The sequence below is a fragment of the Haplochromis burtoni genome, unplaced genomic scaffold (assembly GCF_018398535.1).
Source record: "Haplochromis burtoni strain Fernald_Lab_line unplaced genomic scaffold, NCSU_Asbu1 Contig_176, whole genome shotgun sequence".
NCBI classification, from domain to species: Eukaryota; Metazoa; Chordata; class Actinopteri; order Cichliformes; family Cichlidae; genus Haplochromis; species Haplochromis burtoni.
The window spans coordinates 511,857-523,469 of record NW_024582537.1 but is presented as its reverse complement, the minus strand read 5'-3'; the positions used below and the strand labels follow the sequence as shown (position 1 = coordinate 523,469).

General features: G+C 40.8%; 1 protein-coding gene across 1 annotated transcript; it reads right to left on the bottom strand.

Moving 5' to 3' along the window:
• Window positions 1–299: 299 nt before the first annotated feature.
• LOC102301858 (deubiquitinase DESI2) lies at window positions 300–11,435 on the bottom strand. Its single transcript, XM_005934002.2, has 5 exons — window positions 10,112–11,435; window positions 6,362–6,434; window positions 5,433–5,526; window positions 5,199–5,340; window positions 300–3,368 (listed from the first exon to the last, which is right to left on the bottom strand). The coding sequence occupies exons 1-5, from the start codon at window positions 10,148–10,150 to the stop codon at window positions 3,123–3,125; spliced, it is 594 nt and encodes a 197-aa protein (XP_005934064.1). The 5' UTR covers window positions 10,151–11,435; the 3' UTR covers window positions 300–3,122.
• Between the last annotated feature and the right edge of the window lie 178 nt (window positions 11,436–11,613).

The window sequence follows — 11,613 nt, the reverse complement described above, 5'->3', positions numbered from 1 at the left end:
AAGTTTTGAATTAATTCTGATAAAACTTTGTAGGGGTGTAGAGTGAGTTCATGTTAATGATCCATTAAAATCTGTCTCACATCCACTGATGTCTTCAAGGTGAACTTAATGATTTATTGGTCAACAGCTGACAAAAAGTCTTGTAACCTGTTTCGTGTGTATTGTCGACATATAAAAAAAATACCTTAAAAGACTTGAAATATTATGTCACAATTGACCTCTGACCTCTTCTTCAAGGTCAAATATGGTCAGACTTACAAAAAATGCCTTTTATCTTTAACACTATGCTTAAAATCCCACAGCCTTTCTTTGTATTGGCAACATTTAGGAAACAATACTGGTAAACTGGGATTCTAAGTATCACATGGATAGTCCCAATTGACCTCTGATCTCTCTTTTACATTTCACATATGCATTTCTTTCAAGTTGACCAAAAAATGTGTTATTCTTACTGCACTGCAAACATTTTTAAATTATTTTTCTTTAACTATTAACACTCCCGTGGAAACATTTTGGAAAGCTGTGCCTTTTTTCTAACTTTCTCTTTGTTTGTTTCAGTTTCTTCTGTCAGACCTTCCTTCCTGTCTTTTCTTAATGGCTTCTTTCTTGCAACATTGTCGCCAATTTCTCTGCTTCAACAAACTCATTAAAACTGTACAAACCCTGTTCTTGTATTTCCATGTATCTTTGCACATTTAAATAAATTGCGGCACCTCTTTCACCTTTTCCTATTAAAATATAAAGAAATGAGGGGTGGTTCATGATTCTTTCACAGTACTGAACATCCAAAAGATAAAAGAATAAGTATTTTATACTAAAAATGTGAATGATAATTTGAAATATACAAATATATGCGTTATGGTCCTCCAGTGCCCATATTTTGGAGTACGGTATAACAGAAGAAGCCAGGCATCACTTAGGATTCCATCTCTTTTATTCTAGCACTATCATCATTGTTAAAATTGTCCTGGATTAGGAAAAACAAATACAAGGTTTAGGTTGACACAGTACAACAGAAAAAAAAACCTGTCTGGTTTGCTTTGTAGAAAGTGTTGAAGACTTTTGAGCATGTAGTACTGATCACTGTACACTCCCTCTCCCTATCAACTCAAAATGAACCAAAAAGTTGATCACAGCACACTTCAAAAAAACTAAGAATATGCCAACATATAGGGAGATACGGTAGCTTATTTATGAACAAGAAGAAAATAAAATGAAAAAGTTAATTTGCACTTTTGAGCCCATTTATGAACGGGATGACTGTCACTACTACAAGTATGTGATTTCCTTCCTGAGAAAAGAAAGCTGTCCTTCAACGCACCACAGCAGGAGAGGTGGGGAACAAAGATTCAAACACGTGGCCTCGTCTTCTTCAAGCAAGGAGCAGGTCTTCATCGTTGTAACAGTTTCTTAATCAGGGTCCAAAGTCATTGATGTCATCTTTTACTGACATGTATGCTAAACCTGCAGTGACTGGAACTAATTTTACGACATCACAATTTCCCCCCTCTGAGAACGTGAGCTTCTCTCTCTCTATCTCCTCATGATGCCTCATTATTTTAAAAGGCTCAAATACTTTCTGTAAAAACATCACTGGGGAAATCAATCAATATAATATGTACTTAGTTAACAGTTTTATATTAGGAAAAATGCTCTTTTATACTGTTGCGATATTATCACCAGTCTAATGTTCATAGGATTCATATCTAAGAAACTGTCTACCTCAGTTTAGCATGACAGGAACTAGTTACAAGGACTAGCATGGTTCTGTAAAAAGGTCACATAATCCTCCGCTAACACCTCTAACATGTTGTATATGGCTTGTTTAATACTCACAAACACTGTGCAACAACCTCCTTTTTTGGTTGGAACCAGGTGTCTCTCTGTGACTGGTCCCAGTCAAGAAAAAGACCCACAGGTCTTTTTTCCCAGTCCTACGCCTTAGTCTGATTAAACAAACACAATATAACTCTGAGCTTCAGTGATGTTTACCTGCTGGCTGTAACTCGATATTAACTGTACAGGCATAACATGGACTTTATGTTGTATTTTAAATCTAGGCAAGAGAGCCAACGGGGGTATTTAAAAAGAACATTATCTTTAATGACTTCTGCAATTTAGAGGAAACACTGAATGTCTGTCGTTCTTTCTCGTGGCAGCTCGGTCTCAAAGGTGAAAAAGATGTCATCCAGGGGAAATCTGTCTGTAAATGTCTATTTTCCCTTTCTGTAAGTTAACGCACCTTTATAATATAAAGATCACTTGGATATAAAAGTATAGACAAAATGTGTTCTGGGTCACAAAGTCAATATTTGTCAGAGTAGCAGCTTGACTTTCTTTGTGTTTGTGTCTCTGAGATGTTCACAGATCGTGACTGGGCTGTCCGAGGCTGTGTGCACAGCGGCACTGTTTGCCCTTGATTGTTTCAAACCGTCTATGTTTAAAACAAGCTTGAACGAAGGTAATCGCTTTAAAAAATAGAAGGAGCTTCTATCTGAAGTAAGTTAAGTGGGATCTTTTGTTAATTTCTTTCCACATGCAGGACTTTTACTCACTCAGATTGAACTCAGGGAACAATCAAATCTTTTTCCTTTTTTTTTTTTACCCGTTAACCCTCTAAAATGGCCAAAGAAAAGTTCCAAACAAAGAAAGCCGAATCAACAACATCAGGCAAAGGCCACATAGAGGTTATCGAACGAGAACTTGTTGGAGTTGAGCAGATTCCTGCTGACGTAACCATCCAGTGTCTATGTGGTCATTCTACAAAAGCAGCTCTGAAGGCAGGGCAGGGAACAAGGCTGACAAAGATTTCAAAGTTTGTGGAAAAGACTAATAATAACATACTACAAACTTCAGATCTACAAGTAGTCACTGTCAAAATCAGACACGCACTTCAGGGCTCAGGGAAAAGCACGCCCTCGTCATGCTGTCGTCTGCTGAAAGGACAAACGGCTTCTCTGTAAGTCTGTAGGCCTGAAGTCTCTGGCAGCAGCTCTCTTTTCAAAAAGGAAACTCTTCTTTTCCTGCCTCTTTTACGCAGAGGACAAACAGTATGAGGTCAGGTGGTTGTTCAAGCCTACTAATGCCATCAGAAGCAGTGGTGAGAAGGCCCAGAGGTCACGTCACACTCTGGTGTGACGACAGCTGTGGGAGGAGCCCGAGCCAGCGGCCGTGGCTCCAGACGGCGACGAAGGGTCCTCGTCGCTCGACTCGTTATGCTCCTCTTTGTGAAGGCCGAGGCTGATGTGGCTCTGCAGGGCGGCCGGGGTTAACCACTCCTTGGGTAGGCAGCTCTGCAGGAAAGGGATGCAGGAGCTGAAGTACGCCAGTCTGTTGACCCAGCGGGGGATTTCCCGTCCACACAGCAACTGAAAAAAGTTTGAATAAGTGATGATAAGAGCTGTATCCCACATACTGTCTTTGTTTTAGCTGTTTTAGAGCATAAGGCATTTAAACATTAGAAGAAAATGTGGTTATAGACGGTTATGTGGATGTGTTCCTTATTTCTCTTTATGTATAATGAAGTTAAAGTCTAGCGGCTGACTAGCAGACCTCAGTAAATGGACCATGGCCCAAGACCTCAGTATGGCCTAATAATTATCCGTATTGCTGTTTTAGAGGAGCAGTGCTTCAAAGGATAGTTGCAGATTTCTGTCAGAATCTGCAGATTATACAGTACAAATAAAATGTTCACGTTGTCTTCCAAACAGTTTCACTAACATCTACACTGGATGGCCAGGAAGCGTTCACGTTGTCTTCTCGGGCGCTGATAATTGGCGTCTGTCTTGTGTCAGTGACGTAAAAGACGGATTTAATGCGACATGACCGTTCAAACAACAGTCGCTTTCTAAAACATCAGATATGTATCGGATTCAGGACCACATGCGAAAGTGACCCAGGTCGGATTTGGACATATCAGATTTGTGCTGTTCACACTGACATACCATGATCGGATATGGGTCGCATAGGGACAAAAAAGTCGGATTTGATGCGCTTTCGCCTGCAGTTAGTATCCTACATTTTGTTTTGATGCACGCTCAATCATCCAGGTAAGGAAATCCCAATTTTTTTTTGAGATTTCCTTACAGCTTTTTGGGGTACATCCTACATTTCCCAAGATGCAGCTTGACCAAGTAATGCAATGCTACTGCAGGATGTTTTTTCTTTAATTGGGTTTTTATTGGTAAGCCACCAATAAAGAGGCAGAAAAAACGACTAAGACTAGTGCATTAGTGCCCTTAGCGATGCTCACATTCATACAGGGATTTCTTTATTTTGTCCACTTTAAGCACTTTATCTACTTCATACCTCGTAGTTAACTTTGCAGGCATGTGTTTGAAAAGAACATTTGCATAATACTGCACGAACCCCAAATTGCTGACCTCATAATGGTGCCGGAGGAAAAAGACAGCAAGGGTTGTCTTCAAAAAGTTCCTACCTCAACAAATACCATTTCATTCATGACTGAAATTCCTAGTGTGGATTTTGGTGGTATGACTGCTTGACACGATGCTTACAAAGCATTACTAAAAAATTACAAACAGGCAATGTGTTGTTAAACAAAACATATTAAGTTATCTTAGCAAAGTTGATAACCTTCTATCTGTCATAATCCTAGGGTCTTTGCTATTTTTCGATTATTTGTGACTCGGGACTTCTTGCATAGCTTTAATTTTGAGTTTCTGTTTTTCTTCCTTTATAGAATGCTTCTGTTTTTTAAATTATTCTTTTACAGACAGTGTTATAGTCTAGTTTCTATGGAATTACAGTGTCTACTTTGAGTTTTTTGTTCTTCATGTGTTTACTTCCCTCAGGGTTTCCCTAATTTTTCCTTCCTCTGCCTCATCCTTCTCTTTTGTCTTTGACCTGCAGGCCTTCTTTGTCTGTGTCTTCGTGTTAACGTCTGAATATCTTTATCTAGATATAAAACCCCAAAGCTGGATGCTTTACAACTACTAAACTGTTTGTCCTTTTATTGTTCTTCTCCTGTGGTAGTTTGATGCTGAATGAACCTCCTGAACCACAGAAGGCACTTTTACAACTTTCACTAAGACTGCTTGTAATGACTTAACTGACCTTCGATGTGTAGCTCTAAATGTATTCCTGTGCACAAATTTTCGCTTGAAAAGGAAGATTTCTTTTGTCTTTTTTACAGGTTTTTACTTAGACCTAGAGGAACATAGTTGTATGAGACTGACCTCAGACAGCGAGGAGGAGAAGTGGTTGCAGTTTTTGTGCATTAGATGGTAGGCGTTCCCTTTGAACTCTTTACCGAGCTCCTCCATGATTTTATCTATGTCCTCCTCTGTGAAGTCAGTGGTGCCCAAAACAATGGCCTCCCTGTTTAAAAGCAGAAAGAGTTATGTGAGCACACTCACCTCCACCATTAACAGCATCACAGTGCACTGTATGCTAAAATGGAGCACGCTCACTTGAATTTGAATGTCTCTCCCAGTTCGGCAGCATTGCCGGGGTTGATTTCAAAGATGCCACTGAAAGGGTATGGATGGCCTCCATATGCAAATTCTGTGTGGCAGAGGACAAAGAGGCAAAACACAGGTTAGCGCTTTGAATGAAAGCACTGAGTAACTGTAATTACACAGAAGCACACAATTAATCACAGACACACTGTTCTTAAATCATTAGGCCTGTTTAATTGCAGGTCTCTCAGCCCTTTGTTTACAGCCTTCTTAGGAGAAACTGTGATCAACAAAGTATTGCATAGAGATGCTTAAACATGTAGCTAAATGCAAGTTAGTAAATACTAAGTTAACTAAACTACACCAATAAAACCTCCACCTGATTTTGTCCAAAAGATGGACTAAATGCAACCAAGTCTACGCGTTTTATACTTTATTATTAGGTCCAAAGTAGCGTTAGATCAGTGGCAGTATATTTAATTCATGGGTCATTAATTCAAACTCAGGTTATTATGAGTAAATTCCATTAATGGAGTCATTTCCTCTCCTAGTAAAGCCCATATTTTCGCTATCATCATATTTCTCTGTGCAGAGAGCCAATATTTCCAGTTGCAAGGATGTAATGGATTCCCAGTGATCTGGTTTCATGCTGGTTTCTGCCTCTATTTTAAAACCAAACACACACACACACACACACACACACACACACACACACACACACACACACACACACACACACACACACACACACACACACAGTGAGTCAGTGATGACTCAACCCAGGGAAATGGGGTCATGATATTAGGAACATAACCCGTTATTCCATTTTTAAAACCAGACTTCATCTGTGCAGTGATGCACCGCTCCGAGTTTCCACTCGTAGTGTTATTCTGATGCCACTAACTTGGATTTCAGAGACATACAGGAAGCTCCATTCTTACCTCTCCCATAAATCTCAATGCCTGAGTGGAAGACACCAATGCCCAGATTGGACGTGTATTCGTTTATCCAATACTGCAGAGAAACACAGAGAGAAGGAAAGAGTCAGGAAGGAGAAACCATGCGGCTGCCCTGCAGAATCACACTGCGGTCTATAATAGCGCTGTCTTATACTTTATTACCAAATAAGAAGTGAACGGCTTTGACTGCACATGCATCTTTTAGTGCATTTTGGACATTTTTCAACTTTCTTGGCATTTTTAGAATACACTTACTCTCTGTACTGTTTGTATAGGCCTGTGCAGTAAAGCTATACCAGAAGCTTGCTCTGTACAAAGGTGACGAAGCCTTCCGGCCAGCGGCTCTAAAGTTCACTTTTTTATAATGTTCAATTAAACCAAAGTGTGGGTTACATGCTGGAATATTTCTTGGCCTGGAGCAGGGAAACTACAGAGTATAGCTGTACTTTTCTGTTACCTCTGGAGAGAGCCAAGCTAACCTCTTCAGTCCATCTTTATGCTTAGTTAACCTAGCTACCACTCAGTTTCTGCTACATTTAGGTTCTTTTTTTGTAGTTTTACACAAACACCATGGAGGCTTTTAAATAACAATACAATACAAAAGTCTACAAATAAAAGAGACATTTTTAATGAATTCAATTCATACAGGGGGTTTAGAAGCAGTTGCAAACCATTGGTTACACTAAAGAACACAAAGTCATCTGACTGTTGCAAGATTTTTAGTTTAGCATAAGATGCTTGTCCTGTAGCAGAATACTACAATTCCTCCTACTGTTGGTAGAAAGTATTTAATTTAATTTCCCTGCACTTTAGAGCACGAATCAGTGCATTTGTTGGCTTTACCTACACATTTCTATTCAGATTGCAAAAGCATTGGCATACCAGCATCCACTGAGAATGCCCAGTGATGGATAGATTTGCCACAGAACAGCATTGCGATCAATCACAGACTGGACTACGGGAGGAAATTTTACCCATCATCCTTTGTTGGTGGTGTTGTGAGCCAACCTGCTTGCCCTTCACTGCAGACAGTTATGAGATAATTCACTGAAGGTCCAAAGCTCCCTCACCCAACACCCACCGACACTCCCCTATCCTCAGACACCCCAGGGAAAACATGCTAAGAGCCATCCTTGCTACCCCAGCTGTCCCTTATTAATAATAAATCATGTTTCCGGACGTAGAATAATACAATAAAAGCATTTCCACCGCATTGCTTCGTGTCAGCAGGCTCTCCTCATGTTTTTGCAGTGACCTTCTGCCTTTTAGCTCTCACATGAGGGATGGAAGAATAATACAACCAGAAGGAAACAGTCTACAAGGACAAACATGTCCAATGACTTGACTTCCCCGAGAGTGCACAAACAACCGAGTCCCATTAGCGGAGCTTTCTTTTATTTCCTGCCTTTGCAGATAAAGCATGCATCGCTGCACACATCTACAAATCGCTTAGATTTCATTTCAGAGATGATTGATTCATCATCCTCGTCGATTTACTCTCATCCTGCTGCTTCCTCTTCTTGTCGTGCTGAATTCCCCACAAATTATTTAAGGCTGACTTTGGCTGTCACCGCCCTCGTGATCACTTTCTCCCAGTTTAACAACAACAACATGACCTGTTAAGTCCCAGCACAGTGGAGCCACCACCCTGGAATTTAATCAGCTGTTTAAGCAGCTGTTACTTCTGCTGTCACAATGAGATCCTCATCTGTGAGATAGTTTGAAGTTATCAGGAGGGAGCTGCCAGGTCCAAAGCTGCACCTGGCTTCGTTTGTGGTTGTACGCAAGTGCGTGCCAGTATACACTCTCAGTTCTGGTGTGAATCATGACTGTATTCCTTCTCCAAACAGTCTTAAAGCTTGGAGATGAAAGCACTTGTTGAAATATTTAACTTCACTAAGAATAGAAAAATGTGGGATTCAAATACCTAGTGGGGAAATTTCTTGCTTTAAATATAAGCTCTACAGTTTTATTTTACAAGTGAGAACCTTCCCTTTAAGAAATCTTCAGGAACAGTTCTCCAGGCTTTGTGGAGACCAGTCTATGACTCTTGCATGTTTTTTCTATCCAGGTTTTTACTGCATATACAGTGGGATTACTGTCATGCTGAAAAATGAAGGTGCTGTCAGATGCTTTCCACGTGGTATTACATGGTGTCTCACAATATGATGGTACTTTTCTCTGACCTGTGTCAGGTCTTTGTTGGATTCCCCCTAATTCTTAATAACTTTCACATACTTTTAATCTGCTGTAGATAGTTTTTAAGGCTGACACTTCTTTTGTCCTCCACTTGTCCACTTATCTTATTTTTTTAAAGAACACATTGTACAGCATCCTGAGATATGACAAGGTTTTGACTGATAGCTGTTTTGGTGCCTTATTAGTACAAAAAATGTTATGCCTGTCAAATTGTTTTATATTTGCCATTTTTCATAGAGTCAACAAAAGAACAATTTTTTTCATGACAGGCTGTTAGTAACAAAAGTGCCTAAAGATACAGTTTAAAATGGGTTCTTTGCTAAGCTGTCCGTCTGGTTCATCCCTTGAGTTAAATTCTTTTTTTATGCTTGAATGATTCATAGCTCTGTGGTAAGTGGATTAAAAAAAACAAAAAACACTTCTGAAAACAGTCGTGTATAAAAAGTGGCCTGAAAATGAGTGAAAAGGCACCAAATGTCTACAGAAAAACTCTGAAGGACCTTCAGAAAGCTTGGAGAACTATTGCTGATGACCACTTTAAAGTTTACAAGAAAGTCTGGATCCTCAAAATATAAAGAAATGACACATGCCTCAAGATTTCTGCAAATTACTTAATTACTCATGAATGTTTTTTTTATATATATTTTTAAAATTCTCTTCTGTCCTGGCTTTGAGATGTAGCTAAAGTCCACCATTTTGCTTTATTATCAAACTTTGTCTTGGATACTGAGTGAAATCCCTGAATTTACAACACATTCTGTGTTTGTTGTTGCACAGAATCGTATTTTATTTGTCTGCATGCTGCTAAATGATAACATTGTTTCAATCTAAATGGAGGAATTCTGCATAAGATTCACACAGGACACTGCTCAGCAGTACAGTATGCGAAAACAGCCAGTGGGTCCAAGTCTGAATGAGGACCCTTGTCCTTTGCTGGTGTGTTTGTGTATACATATGATGTGAATCCCAGGCACAGAGACAGAGGTCAGAAGATTGAGGGAGTCTCTTGTTTCACAGGTCTGTGGTTGCCTAGTGGCCTATAAAACAAAATGTTCCTATCATTCTTCTTTTCTTTCTTACTTTCTTCAATTTAAATGTCAGAGATAAATGATTCCACCTGCCAAATGGGGCTCACAGTTAAATAATGCCTAGAATAAAACAACGTAGTCACGTCTGCAGCAGACCAACCTACATGCTGAGCGGCTACGAAACCACCCAGGCTCTTCTTCACTTGGCGTTGCAGTAAATCTTTGAAGGTGGGTGTAACAGCAAAAAAATTATACAAAAAAAATGCTTTGTTTTAGTGTGACACTACAAGAATGTGAAGTGGAAACCTCAGCTTTAAAAGTGATACTGTAAGAGTGGACTTTGCTGCAGGTACCCCACTCCCTGGTTTTCAAAGCATGAGCACATGTGGATTCCTTCACTCCCCGTGCTCCCCAAGCCATTGTTCTGAGTGTAAATACCAAACAGAGGACAGTGACTAAAAAGAAAACAGAAAGCGAGTGCACTTTGGTTCAGGTGGATCCTTACCATATCATACACGTTAAGGATGACGGGTTCATTAGCCATGGTTTTAACCTGAGCTGGAAAGGCAAACCTTAGTCCGCGTTTTAAGGTTGTCAGCACCTCCTCACCCGGTGGAGTCACAGGGCCACACGGTGGAAGGCAGGAGCTGCAACGGGCAGACCTCTGCAGGAGGGACGGCCGATGCTCATTCCCCCACAAGGCAACAAAACTGCATGGACGCAGCTCCGCGCGTAAAAGTCTAAAGAAAGTGGGCAGCTGAGGGCTGAGATAGATGTCACAGAGCCATTACGGCAAGTACGGTCAGGAACTCAGATCCGAGCAGGGCAAAGCGAGGTGCAGCAGTGAAAGAGGCCCATCTCCGAGCCCCGAAATATAGTCAGCTGTTAAGGGAAATCGATGGTGGCAGCAGGCGCCTTTGCGTAATAACAGCAACCACGGCACTCAGCTCACAGCATCAGATCAGGGGTGATGATGTGATCCATAGTCGACACGAAGGCCCTGCATGCGCTGAAATCCGAGGCGGGTGCCCTCCTGTCATCATGAGCGAAAAGGCGACAGCTAGAGCAGATGGAAGTCGAGGATGGAGGCGGAGTGCGGGCCATTTTCACGCGGAGGATGATGGAGCAACTGCGGGAGGGAAAGACTCCTGGGCCATGGCGGTTAATTACAGCTGATAGGGGAGTCAAGTTCAGCAGGAGCATCCCCAGCCGGTGCTGCTGCTACTGCTGGTCAGCATCAAACATCCTCTTCGTAGAGAAGGGAGGACAGCAGACTCAAACCTCCGCGATACGACCCCCAAAACATCGCCGATCCTCTCCCCGAGACCGCTCCACGAAGGCTTCCAAATCGGTTTCACCAAGTCCCGAAGCGGCCGAGATGCATCCGTATTGTGCGGCTATTATCCAGCTCTGGCTCTGCCTCCCCGGTTGATTACATCATATGTGCCTGCAAGGCATCCTCCAACAGCTGATGGGAGACAGAGCCGCTGGTGGGAGTACAGGAGCACATTTTGTTACAAAAGACACCTCTTTACTATTTCTGTCAGCCCGCTCAACAGACTGAAATGCTCTTAATGTTCCACCTCCAACTTACACCGATTTAGGGAACACTCGGTTTAAAGTGAGAGAAACAATTTCAGCGTTTTGTGTACTTAAAAAAACTCAACTGGTGCTACACTTTAACACAAAAAGGAAAAAATACTCTTAATATTCGCAAATCCACTTTTACTTTGAAAAACAAACAGACCACATCCGGTGTTGGTCAACGTCCAAATTTCCAACCAAAAAAAGAAATAAAAAGGAAAAAAGAGATAATTTATAATTTCTCTTTAATGTCAGATAATGAAATTATTTGTTTTCGTGTTTCGGAAATCTCAGTTTTAAAAAAACGAAACTCACTAACCAATAACTTTAAATAAAAAAACATGAAAAAAAACTACTTAGACTACATTAAAAACTTAAGATGTGCACGCATTCCTAATTTACTATCCTTTTAGAAACTTAGAT